The sequence below is a fragment of the Malus sylvestris genome, chromosome 10 (genome assembly GCF_916048215.2).
Source record: "Malus sylvestris chromosome 10, drMalSylv7.2, whole genome shotgun sequence".
Classification (NCBI taxonomy): domain Eukaryota; kingdom Viridiplantae; phylum Streptophyta; class Magnoliopsida; order Rosales; family Rosaceae; genus Malus; species Malus sylvestris.
The window spans coordinates 24513809-24525932 of NC_062269.1; the positions used below are offsets into that span (position 1 = coordinate 24513809).

Consider the following 12124-nt stretch of genomic DNA (forward strand, 5'->3'; position numbering starts at 1 on the left):
AGCATCAGTATGTTTTACCTATCTGTTTCAATCTCAATCACTAGCAGCTACAATTTTGTATTAATCACCGTTATCGATTGTTCTTAACATATGATCATCAGATGCCAATATGTCGACCGTCGTTTTCCCTACCTTATTGTATGTGAAACAATTATATTTGCACTCACTTTTATTCATTGGAAAAAGTATTTGTCTCTCCGTATCCAATCCTTGGTGCAAAATGTTTACAATTTGAATCTGTTTCAGCTTCCTACAGCCAAATTGTAATCAATCTGAAAGAACTACGTCTGTTCGCGGTCTTCAAGGTATAACATTGATCACTATCAACTTTAAATTTCTTTTTCAACATTTTTTCCTTTTGCATTTCTTAAAAAAAACCTTTATTCAATATATACTGATATGGTCACTTATAGCATAAAAAAACTTCCATCTTTTTTGTCAATATTTAAGTTTTTCTTATTTTTCTTCGTGAACTAGGTTAGCCCATAACTCTGTAACCATCCACGTATAGAACTTATCCATTTTTATCATTGTGGTATCAATACAAATTTTCTCTTATTTTTTGAGGTGGGATTGGTCTTAAAATACAAGAACCAGAATTTAATTGATCCCATTGTTCTGTACACAAAAATTCCATCGACCCAAAAACCTCATGTGGAAAACAAATGTATTTGCCTATTTTTTTTTCTGCTTCTCCTTAGTTTTTATGTATTTTTTCATTTTTTTTCCTCATCATTCTCTCTTTCATGATTAGGTTTAACGCACAGTTTTTAAACCTCTTAAACCCTGTTCGTTTTAGTGTTTTGCTTCATTATTTAACATTCATTTGGATTTGTGATTGATATCAACTTGGTCACGTTTTCATACTTGCAAAGCATCTTTAGAGTAATGCCCTTAAACTGTGTCAATTTTTCAATGAAAAACCTTGAGAACCTTATTCAGTATTTGGCGATTAGATGAAACATCAACATAATTTCCCTCGCTTTGACCGATTCTCTGTGATTAAAGTCTGGAAAAATACAGTGAAAAAGGTGCAGCTTTTTTATGGGATTGACAATTTTCGGCTTAGTTTTGGCTAAAAAAGAATTAGCGTGTTACTTATTAAGTTGAGTTAACAAATTTGCAGGGTGCAACAGAGCACATAGGACAAGTTTTCAAACGAGTTAAGAAGATCCAGCTGAAAAGAGCATACAAGATAGAGAACTGGTATGCTGCTTTGTCTTTGTGTTGGATTTTTATGTTTAGGTTCTGCTGCTCAGTAGACTTTATAGTGTTCTAAATCTGTCTTGTAAATGTGCTAAAAGATTGGACATGTTATTGAATATTAGCCATGTAGTTTGAATTGGATATGTGATTGAATGTTCGGTATTTAGTTTGAATTGATTTGGATATGTGGTTTATTGAATTGGAATTTGGATATGTGCTAATTTGAATTGGATATGTTGAATTAGAGATGTGCTACTTTGAATTGGATAGGTTGAATTGGAGTGTGCTATATTGATATATGATGAACTGATGGTTTCAGAACACACACGCACACACTCACCAGTCATCACATACTCTGGGGATGCATAACCATAGGTTCCCACGACTCGCGTCGAAACATGAGTTTTATCACCCTTCGCAAGTTCGAAATCCGAAAGCTTGCCATTGTAATCCTAAAATAACTCATTCATTTAACACATGAAAATTATGCATTTTCATAATTAAAGTTTTAAATTGTCATCATTCTGTTCAAATGCGCCATTTCCGTTTTGTTTCCCTTCTCTCATCTTGCAAGCACTCATGGTGTCTATTTCCTTTTAATTTCGGTTAATGCAGGTTTTGAAATTTGTGATGATCATTTTCATATTTCTATAAATTTTGAGAGAAAAAAGCATGTGAAAAAGACACCTAAAAGCAGCTAAGTAAACAGTTTAATCAAGAAGCAATTCAGAAGTAGAACCAAATAAGCCACAATCCAACTTTTGCACACCCTCCGGCGTAATTTAATATCAGAAACCGTCTCCTGAATTCAAGTTTTCCTAGAGCTTCTAATTGTGTGTGCCCATAGTGTCTTTCTTGGTCTACAACCAAGGACTGATTAGTGAGAGCAATATCAGAAACCGTCTCCTGAATTCAAGTTTGCCTAGAGCTTCTAATTGTGTGTGCCCATCGTGTCTTTCTTAGTCTACAACCAAGGACTGATTAGTGAGAGCTTCAAAAATAGATAGTTATCATAAACAAACAATTGATCACAATGATAATTTGGGTTTATAGTGCTTCTAAATGCTGTTTTAATTGAGTTTTCTGTGTTTGGTCGATTTGTTGTTGCGGATGGGTGATACGTTTTTTTTCTTTCAGTTAAGAAACGATGCCTTTCAGAATTTGTAATTTTTTGTTGGGGTTTTTTCAAGCTGCTGTGTTAAAGGTATATGATGTGTTTTTTTCTTTTCGCTTTATTCTTGCTGATTTGGGATGGTTTTTACATTGTATTTTTGTTATGAGTTTGTTGTCCCATTTTTGTAATGGACTTGGAATGAAATGGGATTGGAGGGTGATAAAAATTTCTAGCTAGCTAGGGAAAGGTCAGAGTGTTCAGATTTTGCAGGTGGGATATTAGGCCGTGCCTTTGGAAGGTCTCACTGCTTTTAAAGTTGAATGGTGCTAACTGAATATAATGCGTTCATTCTTCAGTGTGCGTGAGCGTATGTGTATGCAGTATATGTGAGTGCATGCAATGTCACTTGGGCCGTTGGCTTTTTGAGGTATGTTCATTTATAGAGATTTTGTAACTGTATTGTTGAATTTTTAATGTATTCTTGGATTTTAAAGGGGCACCATATTTATGGGTTGTTGTACGATTCTAGGGAGATAAAGAGGGGATTGAGAGGTCATGCTAAGGAGAGTATATTATTTGAGAACTTTTTTGGAAACCATCTCTTTCTAATCAAAGACGTTCAGTTTCTTCCCACTCATTGTACAATGTGTTTATATGCCAGCTCACTTGAATGTATATAAAAAAAATTGTTTGCTCATAATTGTGTTGAATTTATTCAACTTAAATGTGTTTTATTCATCCGATTACACCTGAAACAACATGTTCCCGCAGCAACGCGCGGGCATATTTTCTCGTTTATTCCTATTTTTTATTTGAACAAGGAATAACATAAATACACAAAAAGGAGTAAGACAGAAGCAATTCCATATGACAAATGCCCGAATACTGTAGGTAGGAAACTAAAATTAGACAAAAATATGCTTTAATGGACGAACTGATCATTTAACGAATGAACTGCTCGTTCTGCTTATCAATGATAGCTTCAACAGTTGGGCATTAAAACCCACCTTTTTTATGGGCTCTTTAAAATTTATAAGAGTTAGTGAATTGGAATTACATTGACAACAGTAGCACGCCAATCTCTTAGAAAATCGGCAGGAGTTGGTCTCGGCCTAACCAAGCACCTAACATCATGTCCCTCATCAAGTGCTCTCCTCACAATCTGCCTCCCCAAAGTCTCGGTGGCGCCGACCACCAGTATGCTGGAGGGTCTGACGGGTGTCCTCCGAGCAAGATTCACAGCCCCAGCTCCCGCCCTGGCCGTACATTTCATGAAACGCCACGTATTGTCCCTGCACACACAAATCAAAAATTGAAAATTCAGTTCTTTTCAAATTTGAAAACAAATATGGGTTCCTTTCAAGTTTGTAAACAAAAATATGGGATTTTTTTGCGATTTGTGAATAAAAATGGAAAAATGAAAGCTTTCCTGTTGAAGGGAGGAGACGAATGAGTGGCGGTAGAGGTGGAAGAAGATGACGAAGGAAGGAGATGGTCTGGAGCTAAAGTCCGGCATCATGACAGCGAGGCTTGGAACGATAGCGTTTCGGAGTCACGGTGATGGAGGTTTCCTGGTGTTGCCAGCAGGGCAGGAAGCCTCCAAGCCATTGCCATTTTCAAAGCTCTCTCTGTCTGTCACCGAATGGATAGACCTTTCATCTTACAGAGAGAGAGGGGGATGGAACGATTGAGCTCAGTGTTGCCACGTCATTCTCCAAAGTGGACTAAGATTTTCTGCCACTTGTCGCAGCTCATTTCTGTCATACGACCCGACCCATCCCGATCCTGCCATATTCAAGGTCACTTTGGGCCGACTTCCAAACGAAGCCCAATGAGTCAAGACAACGGGAGGACGTGAAAAAAATTGAGGAAAACGAGTCTTTGCAAGAGTTGAGTTGATTTGATCAAATTTAAATTCCTTGCATTGCGAATGGTTGGAATTAAAAGTTCATCAAGCAAATTGAATCGTTATTAAGTATTAATGATTGGAAAGGTGTTTGCACGGGTGGTATTGAAAAGACCATCATCCACGGCCATATATAATCAAACATGAATCGCATACATGTGGACGTAGGTGGTGTTGTGTTTATGGATTTTATTCAATATGAGAATCCCAAAAGCATGAGTTTTCCCCCTTCTAGGTTGAGTGCGACTGATCATATCCCGCCCTTGCATCATTGGTTCCACACACAGCCTCTATATCCAAAATCCCCAACAAATAAAAAATAAAAAAAAATATTAATACATAGTCCATATACAAATCAACCGACCTGTGACTAAGGCATAGGCGGATTTCGTACTTAAATTTCCACTTGGAGAGTCCCTCCAGATCAGAGAGTCTATGCAATTATCCTCTTGAAAAGGCTTGATAGCTCTGATATGGGGTATCAAGTTCATGGGGATCAGCTCCACAAAGTAACTCCACTTCAAGTTTCCATCTTCATCAATGTAATCGATAGCAATAGCTGTTTTTCCAGTTTGTCGGTCCCCCAATTATAAGTTCTCTTTGACCACAGCCTACAAGAACTAGGCTATCTACCGCTTTTAACCCTATTTGCACAGGCTCGTGCACAGATTTACGTTTAAGAACAAAAAAACCATCTTTTTCAATCATTTTCTGATCAACGATATCCTTTGCTCGTGCACAATGTACGATGAACGAACAAGATTGATTGATTCCCCGAATCCCCACAAAGAGTATCCGGAGAGGATCCTTGTTCACTTGCTGATACCTTTCATGACCAAAGCCGGCACAATCTCCAAATTCCTCATAATTCATTTTTCTTTTACAATTTAGTGGATAAATGTAGAATTTGAATGGATTGCTGTTATTAGATTATCTTCAAAGGAAATATCAAATTATAAGAGTTAAATTACAATTGATGGCTGATGTGGCAATCTGAAGTCTTATATCAAATTTTGTGCTTCTCCAACCAAATTGTCAAACATTATTTTATTATTTAAATAGAGCTTTAAATGGTTGTAATATTAAAAAAAATGTTGAAAACAAAATTTTTATTGGTTGAAATGTTAGTAGAATAAGGGATCCACCATTAAAATGAATTAAAAATAAATTAACATTGATGTCAAATTTAACTCCAAATCACAAAGAATTCAAATCTAGTAAGCAAATAACACTTCGGTTGGAGAGACTTTTGATATCAACTATGCACAGTGGCATTCCACCTAGGATTTTGACATCTCCTTTGGAGATGCTCTAACATAAAAATGCAAAATTTGGATGTTGTAACTCTAGTGGAAGATCATGCTACAAATTCAAAATTCAAAACACAAAAACGCAGATTAAACACAAAATTCAAAATTCGCACTACAAAAATTCAAATTAAACACAAAACTAAATTTCTTTCAGAGACATAAGCTTAGGAACACCAAAAACTGAAACTTTTCGAAAGCGCAGAAAGAGAGAGAAAATACAACTTGGAGTAAAGTTCGGAATTTTACCAAAGGGGTTTTGGAGGAGGCGCAGAGAGGAGAAGATCGGCAAGAGAGAACTTGAGAGCGGTGGTGGTTTAATTTTATAAAAATTTTCAAACATATCCAAAATATCACTTAAATAGATACAAATACCCTTAAACTTTAAAACCAAATAAATTAAGAAACCAAAACCCTATTAGATGAAAATTTATGACGGCAAAACCTAAGAAATGATGGAGACGTAGTGAAGGCATCAGCTATTGGTGGAGACTTGTACAGCCCTAAACGAAGGTGAGTGTAGATGGTTGATTTTTGCATTTTTCCTCGTCTACGTTTTCTCTTTGCTTTTGTAGTTTTTTCCTTTGATTGAATATTTATTGAAAAACGAATTGTCAATATTTGTAACGTTAATTATCTCAATCCTTTGGATTATATGTGCTTCATATTTAGTTTTCCGCACTTTTGCATTATTAATGGTGTTGTCCGTATTCGGATTTTGTTTTGAAGGTTATCATTAACTATGGTAGTGAATCGAGAGATCTGTTGTTCTTAGAAAGTGCAAAAACCTTTTTTTTTTTAATTTATTTTTTGTTCTAACGATAGAATTTTGTTAGATTAGTTATCAATAAGGTTTGAACTCATGTCGTCATGCTAGGACTTAACACATTTTCACCATTGTTGTAAAGGGCCACTTGCAAAAAGCATAATTTTAAGGTTTACAGAATAAAAATTCTTATTAGAAAAATTAGGTTCCTTGTGTGAATGGAAGATTGACAAATCTAATAGCATTTGCCAATCAGTTAGAGACAAAGCTAATAAAAATTCTTTTAGTGCATATTAGAAAAATTAGGTTTACGAAATAGAAACTTTTCTTTTTTTTTGTGTTTTTATTCTTTCTTATCTTGGTTTGGAAATTGTCAATTAATTGTACTAATAATCTGGGCAATATTAAATTAATTTTTTTCAATGCGTATGTCACTTTTTTCTTTTCTTATTGTTATGCTTTTATTTCAGGAAGATGTCTAGTTTGACAATTTTAGTGAACTGTGGTGGGAGGTGGGCTGACTCGCACAAAATTGCAAAACGAAAGATTACTTGTTTCATATAAAATTACATTTGCGAAGCTTCAGAAGAAAGTACATGGTATTGTGAATGTGGACCTAGACGAGTATGAGATAAGTATGAAATTCATATATAACACAATGGAAGCCACTTGGCATGCATATATAGTTGATGATGACGATGTGAGGGCATTTATCTTTGAAAACTTTTGAGGTCTTGAAAGATTCCATTGTGTGTTACATTAAAGCAGAAAGTATTTTCTTCCGAAGACTGTAAAACTAAGAGACCCCGTGGTGAGTCCGAAGGAAGCGGAAGTGATACTTTTAGCTCTTATGAGGAAGAAGATGATTCTTCTTCAGAGAACTCAAAGGAAATCAAAACTGGAGGTGCATGATCAACTATGTTCATAGAGAAAAACTTGTGGTAACTGAGTTTCTATGTTTTCTAACAAGGGTTTAGGGTTTAGCCAATGCTCTTGTTGGCTTGGGGTCACTCATGTGGTTGTTTTTCTTAAATCAACCATGTTTACATAGAGCAAAATGTGGCAGCCGATCATGTTGTCGTAAGCCTTGTGTTTGATGACGCTTTTGAGTTTGTTAGGCCTAGGGATGTCCTAAGGCAGTTGGCCTTTCACCCTCCCATGTATCAAAAGTATTAACATGACATAAAAAATCAATTTCATTCGTGATTTGATTCTAATAACATTGAAGGTACGCACTTCTCCCTAGTCCTTCTCTGTAGCATCTAATTACGTTTAAGCAGTGTGTTAAAAAAAGTGCCTCGATGCGTGCCTAGGTAGCTTTGGATGGAGCAAAATGCTCCACTGTTTTTTACAATGTTCAGGCAAAGTAGTGTGGAAACAATAACTACTTCATTTGCCTTCCTCAAATGGTTCTCGTTGTCGCACGAAAACAACTTCCCAAATTGGAAAGGTTAAATTGAAAGACTTTGTTATACAACTCATTGATTATTGTTAAACTTGGGAAAAACACGATGAATAATCAGACTCGCTGATTAGGATTATGTGTCTGTACTTTGTAATTGCGAGTTGTAGAGCCAATTTAAAAAGGTGAATACGTTGGCATTCCTTCAACTTGCCTTCCTCAAATACATTGAAGAGTTTTCTTTCCAAGTTCCAACAACCACAACCAAACAAGAGATTGAAAAATTGGAGTGAAGGAGAAAGAGAGTTGAAGAATTCCATGCATACAACAGATGATGACGCATCAGAAACTGAAGAAAGATTTAAGAGAGAGTAAAGCCTGAATTCTGCGCCTACAATAACCACACCCTAAACCCTAAACCCTCGTATCTCCGTCATATATACGTTCCTGCCTTACGGAAAGAATCATCAAAGAAGAAAACACGATGTTGTCCTTAGCACGAACCACTGTACAAGGTTCAAAATCTGAGTAGTCCTGTATAGCCTGCCATCAGCTGAAGCCTGTATGTACAATGTGGTTTTTTGTTACGGCCAATCCAATTGTATAAATCATTCTCATCCATGTAAGTAACCTATCAAAACGGGCGACAGAAAGACCCAAAGAATTTGGTGAAGAGCTTGCTAAGACAAAACTGCTAACTTGCCAAAATTGGAAATCCTGTCGTCAAACTTCAGTCTGAAAAGAATTCGTCGAGTTCTGGTTGGTCGGACTTAAGTAGAAGACTTGGATCTGAAACTCTTACGCTAGGCAGCACTTTCCCTAGAGACCGATTTGCAATTTCAGTATAATCCGCCTCAGACCAATCTTGCTCGTCCTCAGTTACTTGCTCATCTGTCACATAACCACTGTCCTTGTTCGTATAATCCTCCTTATCTATTTTAAGGATATCGGGACTTTCATTTTGAGGAATTGGAACTTCCTTAGCCTTTGTGTTAGATGCGCTACAAATGCAAGCTGCTGGGTTTTCGTGGAACTCACCCCTACCGAGCTTTATCTCATTTGGCTCTCCCATGAATCCAATTTGACTCGTTCGAAGCCTCGATGCAAATTCTTCCCATGTCATGTTATTACGATTTATGAACAACGGAGACAGTTTCTTAGCATTTGGACGGATTGTTGGTTTGTGACCAAAGTATCTCCTGCGTGAGTAGACAAACTTGTTACAGCTAAAACATGAATCACATCAGAACCTTTTACCAGAGGAAAAATAAATGTATTGTTAACTCAAGTTTTAATACCTTCGACCAGCTAACATTTTAGCCATATTACCATTGTTGTTGGTGATGAAAACATCACTTTCATCGCAAACAGTGAAGTCCAATGCAGCCATTCGAGAGGAGAAGGATGAAAATGGTGCCAACTCCTTCTTACTTAATAAAGTCTCTTTTGTGTGGAAGTGTGGGAAAAGTGCTTTTAGTGGTGCCAATGTCTCTTCACCTCCATATACTTCACCGGATGCCACATACAAGTGAATATCACTTCCGAAACCCAACGCTCTAAGCATGAGACCAACTTCCTCTGGAGTTAGCGGGCATCTACCATGTCTTCGTACCTTGTCAGGGTTGCTTGCCTGCACGCAATGTAGCCCCATAAAATAATGTAATTGTGATGCAGAGACAAATTATATAACACAGGTAATTACTGAACGGCATTATTCAAGTCATTACTCATTAGTGAAGCCTTACATGTAAAGTTTTCCACCTTTTCCGAAGTTTGCCAAGTTCTTTCCTTTCCTTTTCTCCCCCACCATAATCGCATCCAGAAAACGCCAGCATATCAGGCTCAAACCTATAACATGACCAACCAATATCACAAACTTTTTCTACATACTCCAATTTCTCGGAAAACACTAACAACCATCAAAATAACCTAAACAGAGGTTTTTGTACATTACAACCCACCCAAGCATATTATTCTGAGAAAACAGAAAGTTTGACATTTTTTCAGGAAAAAACACACATTAATACTCAATGTATCAATTGCGATAAACTAAGACAAAAAACAATTAACATCTGCACAAGCATTTCTGTCGAAGGCATAGCTTACTCATAGTATACCAGGCAAAATTACTCGAGAAGTTAAAAATAAATTGCAGTTTACCTCAGATGCAGGGCAATGAAATGCTTGCTTTTCATTCTCATTCTCTCAACCAACTTTTTACCCATTTCACTAATCGTGTCGGTAAATTTCAAGGCTTGATAATTGGCTCTACATCTCAGCTTTTGTAAATCTGAATCCAACCTATTTGAAAGTCTGTAATCAAATTTTGTGAGCTGAACAGCCTGCACATTAGAAAGCATAACCTGCAACTGTCAATTCTATGTAACCTGAAAAGCCGCTCATTCATGCGCCAACAATTTTTTCTTTTTTTTTCAAAGGTCAAATGCACAACCACTGTAAATATCATACACCTTACACAATCCCGAAAGCATATGATAATTCTTTTTAAAAAAAAAAATGTGCTACATTCTTCAGCAAGACACTTACATGCTTTTTATTAAGAACGGGCACCAAGCGGTTCTGGTAACATTTTTCATTACACTTCCTTGGGACTCGCGTGGTATGCACACTCATTGGTTTCCCTCCCTTTGTTGGAAGCTCTTTAATGATTTTAACATCTTTCGAGAGAGATGATATAAACCAGTCTACATCAAAGATTTCATCGAAGTTGCTGCAACAAATACCCCAATTCGCATTATAAATACGCTGACTATACCCCTTACATTGACAGTAGTTCTTCAACTGTAATATGAAACTGACCTGGAATCCTTCCAATACGATTTCTGGTCCAGCTTGGGAACAACAAGAGTAGCGTTCAAGATATAAGCTGCAACGACAGCATCTGTTATCTGCAACACAACCAGTAAAGGAAGCATCAGGCACTGAACCAACAGCGAAAACACGTACAGTTACAACATACAAATCCAATCAATCAGACCTAAACAAGAGCTACATATAACCAGATGCCTTGACGAAACAAAAACCCCAATTACGAAGAAAGAAACTCACCCCTGTTCTTTGTTGGTTCAATCCTCCACTAGTAGCAATCAACAAGTAGCGATTCGAATGAGTTTTCGCATCAGCAGCTGCAACAATTAAAGCATTGCTTTGGTCAGATAAATTAAACCAGAGCTCCAACAATCAAAAATTCAAATTTCACCATAAATTCATCACACGGCTGAGAATCGATTCGATTACAACACCATGAAATGAACAAAACAAGACTTCAATCAATTCTAGATATTCCAGACTAAGCAAAACCATCAAATGAATACTGAATTTCAATCTGAATATCCGACCACCCGAATCTACGAAGAAACTAGAAAAACCTTATTCGTTACAGAGAGAGACAAAATGGGCAGAAATAAGATTAGTAAATAATAAATATCTAATATACTTTACTTGCAAAGTTATCGGCGGCATTGCTGCAGCTATAGAAAAGCTCCGATTCCCTTGTACTCCATAAATCTCGACCTAAACTTCCCCCACTCTCCTAAAAGAAGAACAAAAATTCAAAACAAAATCAGAACAAAAGATAATAATTAAATTAAATTCTGCAAAATCAGCTCCAAAAATATAAATATCGTACCGGCACGCGAAACTTCGTCGTCTCCTCCGAATTTGGCCAGACCTCAACGTCGCCATTGTCATCCTGAAGGCAAAAACCACAAGAAAGTTTTCATATAAAAAGAAAATCATAGCAAACCGAGAAAATGGGAGCTGGGAGGTGATCCGGTGTGTGCTTGAGTACCGAGGTGAGGTGACGCAAGAGCGAGAGGTGATCGTGAGGATGCAGAACCGGCGACGGAGCGAGGACAGAGAAGGCGGCGAGGAAGAGGAGCAGGCAACCGGAAACGGCGGAGATTAGCGGGAACACGTGGTGGCGGATACGGCGGAAGTGTCGCCGGAGAACAGAGGTTTTGAAAACGACGCCGCCGAGGGCGGTGGCGGTGATGTTGATGCAGCTGTGGCCGTTGATTGCGTCTCTCTTCTTCTTCTTCATCGTTGGCGGCGTTGTTGCAGAGCAGAAACAGGAGGAAATAGAGTCGTTGTATTTGAAGCTGGAAAGCTTCTGTGGCGACGACAGAGACTGCCAGAACGACGGCGTTTTTGTGCCTCTTCGCTTCCCTCCCCCACAAGAAAACAAACAAGCTTCACCATAAAGGCCCTCCCCTAAAACCCATCGCGCGCGTAATTCTTAATGCTTTGGTTCCAGTGTGACGCGCTCAGACGGTACTATTGTCAAAGTGCCGATGATGATGCGTTTCTGATCATCCGATTGCAGTTTACGATGATCGTTGTTCTTTTGAGTGGGCCTCTAGCTTTGGGACCCATGAAGATGAAATTGAAGGGGCCAATGGGA

General features: G+C 37.6%; 2 protein-coding genes across 4 annotated transcripts in view; both read right to left on the reverse strand.

Moving 5' to 3' along the window:
* LOC126585325 (protein HIGH CHLOROPHYLL FLUORESCENCE PHENOTYPE 244, chloroplastic-like) overlaps positions 1 to 3835 on the reverse strand; it is a 93033-nt gene extending 89198 nt beyond the window's left edge. For 2 of the 3 annotated variants that reach the window (XM_050249717.1, XM_050249715.1), the window contains exon 1: positions 3378 to 3791. In XM_050249717.1, coding sequence (XP_050105674.1) covers positions 3378 to 3593 — 216 coding nt within the window. In that variant the 5' untranslated portion in view covers positions 3594 to 3791. Of the gene's footprint in view, positions 1 to 3377 lie in introns of all 3 variants that reach the window. The other variant, XM_050249716.1, reaches the window with a different exon arrangement.
* Positions 3836 to 7877: 4042 nt separating this feature from the next.
* Positions 7878 to 11969, reverse strand: LOC126584197 (protein ROOT HAIR SPECIFIC 17-like). The gene is made up of 10 exons (XM_050248659.1): positions 11513 to 11969; positions 11351 to 11413; positions 11164 to 11254; positions 10771 to 10847; positions 10522 to 10610; positions 10249 to 10432; positions 9862 to 10043; positions 9447 to 9549; positions 9000 to 9331; positions 7878 to 8900 (listed from the first exon to the last, which is right to left on the reverse strand). Exons 1-10 carry the CDS (start codon positions 11762 to 11764, stop codon positions 8432 to 8434), a joined length of 1842 nt encoding a protein of 613 aa, XP_050104616.1. The 5' UTR covers positions 11765 to 11969; the 3' UTR covers positions 7878 to 8431.
* Between the last annotated feature and the right edge of the window lie 155 nt (positions 11970 to 12124).